This window comes from Melospiza georgiana, chromosome 29 (assembly GCF_028018845.1).
Source record: "Melospiza georgiana isolate bMelGeo1 chromosome 29, bMelGeo1.pri, whole genome shotgun sequence".
Classification (NCBI taxonomy): Eukaryota; Metazoa; Chordata; class Aves; order Passeriformes; family Passerellidae; genus Melospiza; species Melospiza georgiana.
The window spans coordinates 4,983,722-4,990,025 of NC_080458.1; the positions used below are offsets into that span (position 1 = coordinate 4,983,722).

At 50.9% G+C, this 6,304-nt stretch overlaps 1 protein-coding gene across 1 annotated transcript; it reads left to right on the forward strand.

Moving 5' to 3' along the window:
• Positions 1 to 260: 260 nt before the first annotated feature.
• Positions 261 to 5,511, forward strand: LOC131094420 (inhibin beta C chain-like). Its single transcript, XM_058042016.1, has 3 exons — positions 261 to 1,251; positions 2,873 to 3,365; positions 5,268 to 5,511. Exons 1-3 carry the CDS (start codon positions 261 to 263, stop codon positions 5,509 to 5,511), a joined length of 1,728 nt encoding a protein of 575 aa, XP_057897999.1.
• Positions 5,512 to 6,304: the final 793 nt, after the last annotated feature.

The following is a 6,304-nucleotide window of genomic DNA, read 5'->3' on the forward strand; positions in this document are numbered from 1 at the left end:
GACACCGAGGTGACACCGGGGTGTCCCCAGCGTCCCCACCGGCCCCGCTCCACCTTAACGGGAGCGGCGGCCCCGCTGTGCCCGGGCGGCTCCGGCGGAGCTCGGGGGCGTTGATCCCGCCCGGGATCGGCCAATGTTTGCGGCCACGTCAGGAGAACGAGCCCGGTGCTCCCGGCTCGGCCCCGCTCCTCTCCGTGCTCCCGTTCCGCCGCTCGGACGCTGCCGGGAGCCGCTCCCGTTGTCACCTCCCGCCGCCGGGGATGTCGCCGGCCGTGGTTCTCCTCCTGCTGAGCCTCCCGCGGGTGGCCGGTGCCAAGGGCGGCTGGTGCCCGGTCTGCGGGGTGGCCTCGCTGGCCCCCGGGGCTCAGCGGGACGCGCTCCTGGCTCTGGCCAAGCAGAGCATCCTGGCCAAGCTCCGGTTACCGGGCAGGCCCAGCGTGCCGCGGCCGCCGTCCCGGGGCTCGCTGCTCACCGCGCTCCGTGCCGTGCTGCGGGACGGGGCTGCCACCCCCGGGGTGCCCCGCGATGCCAGCCCCGGGGTGCTCCAGGATGGATCTGACACCCCCGGGGTGCTCCAGGATGGATCCGGCACCCCCGGGATGGTCCGGGACGGGGCTGCAACCCCCGGGATGGTCCGGGATGCCACCCCCGGGATGATCCAGGATGACAGCCCCGGAGTGCTCCGGGATAGATCTGACACCCCCGGGATGCCCCGCGATGCCACCCCCGGGATGATCCGGGATGCCAGCCCTAGGATGCCCCGGGATGGATCCGGCACCCCCGGGATGCCCCGGGATGGAGCCGCCAGCCCCAGGATGATCCGGGACGGGGATGCCAGCCCCAGGACGATCCGCGATGCCACCCCCGAGACGATCCGGGATGGATCCGCCACCCTCGGGATGATCCAGGATGCCACCCCCGGGATGCCCCGGGATGGATCCGGCACCCCCGGGATGCTCCGCGATGCCACCCCCGGGATGATCCGGGATGTCACCGACACCCTCGAGATGATCCGGGATGTCACCGGCAACCCCGGGATGATCCGGGATGGATCCGGCATCCCCGGGATGATCCGGGATGTCACCGACACCCCCGGGATGCCCCGGGATGGATCCGGCACCCCCGGGATGATCCGGGATGTCACCGACACCCTCGGGATGCCCCGGGATGGATCCGGCACCCCCGGTACGCCCCGGGACGGCGGCGGGACGGCGCTGCAGGAGTACGAGCTGCTGAGCTTTGCTGAGCCCGGTGAGGGCGGATCCTGCGGGTTTGGGGCCCCGAGGGGAGGGAAGGAGGGAAGGAGGGAAGGAGGGAAGGAGGGAAGGAGGGAGGTGCGGGGCAGGGCCGGGATGCGGGGACGCGGCTGCTGGAAGCGGGGACACCTCCCGAAGCTGCCCGGATGGGAGGGTGGCACATGTGCTGCTCCGTCGTGTCACCTGTTGGCCACTTGGGCTGAAGCCTCCCCCTTGAGCTGGAGGTGAAGGGGTGGCATGGCCACGTTTGCCTAAAATGGGATTTTTTTTTTAGCCTCAATTTTCTGTCGGCTCATTGCGAGTGGATGGAGCTGCACAGCTCGCTGTGCCTCCACATCCCGCCCGGAGCAGTGGGTGCCTCATTTCACTCCAGAATCTGCTGCTTCTGCAAGGAGAAAACTCCCCAAAACACACTCAGGGCTCCTGAAAAGAAAAATAAATATCACCACTGGGAAAAAAAGTATTCAATTTCTCACAGACAGCTTTCCTTGGAGACCCCATCTCACAGCACATCCCAAACTGTCACAGACACATTTTCTGAAAAATCCCTTTGCCAAGATTTTTCTCCTGAGAAGCTGAGAGGCCTCAGAAATGAAATATAAACAATATTATGAAATATATGAAATATAAACAAAAATATAAATAATGATTACCTGCTGCTGTGGAATGCAACAGGTGCATCTGTGATTGGTCTCGTGTGGTTGTTTTTAATTAATGGCCAATCACAGTCAGCTGTGTCAAACTCTCTGTCACCAGTTTTTATTCTGATTCTTGCCTGGCCTTCTGATGGCTCCTTTCTCTTTCCTTAGTATAGTTTTAATATATCATTTTCTTATAATATAATATGATATGATAAATAAATTATAATGTAATGTAATATGTATAATATAATACAATATGATTGATATGATATGACATAATATATGTATTACATTACATTACATTACATTATATTATATGTATTATATTACATTGTATATAATACGATATAATATAATATAATATAATATAATATAATATAATATAATATAATATAATATAATATAATATAATATAATATTACATTATATTATATTACATTATATTACATTACATTATATTATATTACATTACATTACATTATATTACATTATATTATATTACATTATATTATATTATATTACATTATATTACATTACATTATATTACATTATATTACATTACATTACATTATATTACATTACATTACATTACATTATATTACATTATATTACATTACATTATATTACATTATATTACATTACATTACATTATATTATATTACATTACATTACATTATATTACATTATATTACATTATATTATATTACATTACATTACATTATATTATATTAGGTTATATTATATTATATTATATTATATTATATTATATTATATTATATTATATTATATTATATTATATTATATTATATTATATTATATTATATTATATTATATTATATTATATCGTATCAGCCTTCTGAGAACTTGGAGTCAATTCTCATCTCCCACCTCACCTTGGGGTCCCTCACAGCACCACAACAGGGCTGGGTCGGGATTTCCCTTCACTCTTGACCCCGCTCTTTCTCCTCTGCGCAGGACCCTCCACATCCCGCAGCGTCCACCTCCATTTCCGCTTCTCCCCGGAGGTGTCCCGGAGCACCGAGGTCCAGCAGGCCACGCTGTACCTGTTCTGGCCATCCCCTGGCACCCACCGTGTCACCATCCGCCTCCTCCAGCCGGACCCAGCCGCTCCAAACCTGACCGTGACCGGCGAGACCCGGCTGCAGGTGCGGAGACCCGGCTGGACCGCGTTGGATATCGGAGCAGCCGTGCGGGACCTCTTCACGCAGGACACCCCGCGGCTCACCGTGCACCTGGAGCTGCCGGAGGGCTGGGGATCCCCTCTGCCATCCCGCCACGGCGATTCCCACCGGCCCTTCGTGGTGGCCAAAGCCCGTTCCAGGGCTGCCCACCGCCTCCGGCGGCGCGGCGTCGACTGCGGCGCAGAGCCGCGGATGTGCTGCCGCCGCGAGTTCTTCGTGGATTTCAAGGAGATCGGCTGGGAGGATTGGATCATCCAGCCCGAGGGGTAGGTCTTGCAGAGATTATCAAAATTTCACAACTTTTGTGAAGTCTTGTGGAGATAAAACTCCACAGTTTTTTGTGGGAGTTGTAATACCGGTGTGTTTATGACAGCGCTGGATGCATGTGGGAATCATTCTTTTAAAATTACGCTCGTACTTCTGGGGACTTCAGGTCCTTTTTATCCTTCTCAAATACATGTGCACACAATTTCACAATAGGTTGTGAAAGGGACAAGATGGGCACCACGATGCTGGTACCTGTGTTTTGTGGAGTCAAACAAAAATCCAAAATTTTGGTGAAAGTTGTAAAGTCGGTGTGTTTATGACAGCGCTGGACGCATGTGGGAATCGTTCCTTTAAAATGACATGTGTACTTCTGGGGACTTCAGGTCCTTTTTTATCCCCTTCTCAAATGCATGGTACCTGTGTTTTGCGGAGATAATCAAAATTCCACATCTTTTTTGTGAAGTTTTGCAGAGATAAACAAAATTCCACAACTTTTGTGAAAGTTGTGAAGCCGGTATATTTATTACAGCGCTGGACGCATGTGGGAATCGTTCTTTTAAAATGACATACGCACCTCTGGGGACTTCAGGTCCCTTTTTATCTCCTCCTCAAATACATGGTACCTGTGGTTTGCGGAGTCAACAAAGCTCCACAACTTTTGTGAAGTTTTGCGGAGATTAACGAAACTCCACAACTTTTTTGTGAAAGTTGTAAAGCTGGTATGTTTATTACAGCATGTGGGAATCATGCTTTTAAAATGACACGTGTACTTCTGGGGACTTCAGGTCCCTTTTTATCCCCTCCTCAAATACATGGGACCTGTGTTTTGCGGAGTCAACAAAACTCCACAACTTTTGTGAAAGATGTAAAGCCGGTATGTTCATTACAGCATGTGGGAATAATTCTTTTAAAATTACTCTCGTATTTCTGGGGACTTCAGGTCCCTTTTTATCCTTCTCAAATACATGTGCACACAATTTCACAATAGGTTGTGAAAGGGACAAGATGGGCACCACGATGCTGGTACCTGTGTTTTGTGGAGTCAAACAAAACTCCACAATTTTGGTGAAAGTTGTAAAGTCGGTGTGTTTATTACAGCGCTGGACGCATGTGGGAATCGTTCCTTTAAAATGACATGTGTACCTCTGGAGACTTCAGGTTCCTTTTTATCCCCATCTCAAATACATATGCACACAATTTCACAATAGGTTCATACATGTTCATTTTTACGAATTTTGCGTGACATTTGCTGAAGTTCCCAGAGGCAGACATGCCTTTTAAGGAGAGCAATCTCTGCATGCGTCCGGCGCTGTAATAATAAACATACATGTTTTATTTTCCAGCATCAGTCCCATTACGTGGTTATGACAATGGGAAGATGCCACCAGCTCACATTCCAGGCAGCACACAAAGAACTTAATGTTACAACTCACTTTATAAGTTTTTTTGACCAATCACACAAAGCAAAAGCACATTGACAGTAGTTCTATCCAATCACCATAAGCAATGTACCTTTGGTTAAAACAATGCTGCTTATTTCCAATACAATACCTGCTTGTGAGTCTTAAAACACAACACACAGAGCTCCATTATTAAGCTTTAACTTTCCTAATATCTTGCTAGATAAACTTTTCTGTAGCTCAGAGAGCGTTAATACACAGGCCATTGTTCTATTTGCCTTTGCTTTTCTACAGTTTAAATAATTTTTCTGCTGACCTATCTCATGGCTGCTGCATAGCTCTGCTGTCTCTGAGGCCTGCATCTTGCAGCTTTCCCAAAAACCCTCAAATTCTGTAGATTCCCAGCTACGTTTTCTAACCACAGAGACTCAACTCAAAAAACGTACATTTCGCTTAAATCAAAACGATTTAAAACGATGTAAAATTTCTCCTGTGCCTCAGGTACCACATGAATTACTGCTCGGGGCTGTGCCCGCTGCACATGGCCGGCGTCCCCGGCCTGGCCGCCTCCTTCCACACGGCCGTGCTGAACCGCGTCAAGGCGGCGAGCGCGGCGGCGGCCGTGGATTCCTGCTGCGTGCCCACGCGGCGCCGCCCGCTCTCGCTGCTCTACTACGACCGCGACGGAAACATCGTCAAGACCGACATCCCCGACATGATCGTGGATGCTTGTGGCTGCACCTGAGCGGGGATGGAGAGGGGTGGGATGGGGTGGGGTGGGGTGGGATGGGATGGGATGGGATGGGATGGGATGGATGGGGTGGGATGGATGGGGTGGGATGGGATGGGATGGGATGGGATGGGATGGGATGGGATGGGATGGGATGGGATGGGATGGGATGGGATGGGGTGGGATGGGATGGGGTGGGATGGGATGGATGGGATGGGGTGGGATGGGGTGGGGGTGCGCCTTCCTGGCTCCTCCCAGCTGGACGGACTGACAGACTGAGGGGCTGAGGGACCTACAGACTGAGGGGCTGAGGGACTGACGGACTGAGGGGCTGAGGGACTGAGGGACTTCTCCTGAAAGACTGAGGGGCTGAAGGACTGATGGACTGAGGGACTGACGGACTGAGGGACTTCTCCTGACAGACTGAGGGGCTGAGGGGCTGAGGGACTTCTCCTGACAGACTGAGGGGCTGAGGGACTGACGGACTGAGGGGCTGAGGGACTGACGGACTGACGGACTGAGGGGCTGACAGATGGACAGAACTGAGGGACTGATGGACTGACGGACTAATGGACTGACGGACTGAATGACTGATGGATTTATGGACTGACGGACTTCTCCTGATAGACTGAGGGACTGATGGACTTCTCCTGATGGACTGAGGGACTGAGGGACTGAGGGAGTGATGGACTTCTCCTGACAGACTGGCGGACTGAGGGACTGACGGACTTCTCCTGATGGACTGATGGACTGAGGGAGTGATGGACTTCTTCTGGATGCTGCAGAACCCGTGTCAGGACAGTCCCTC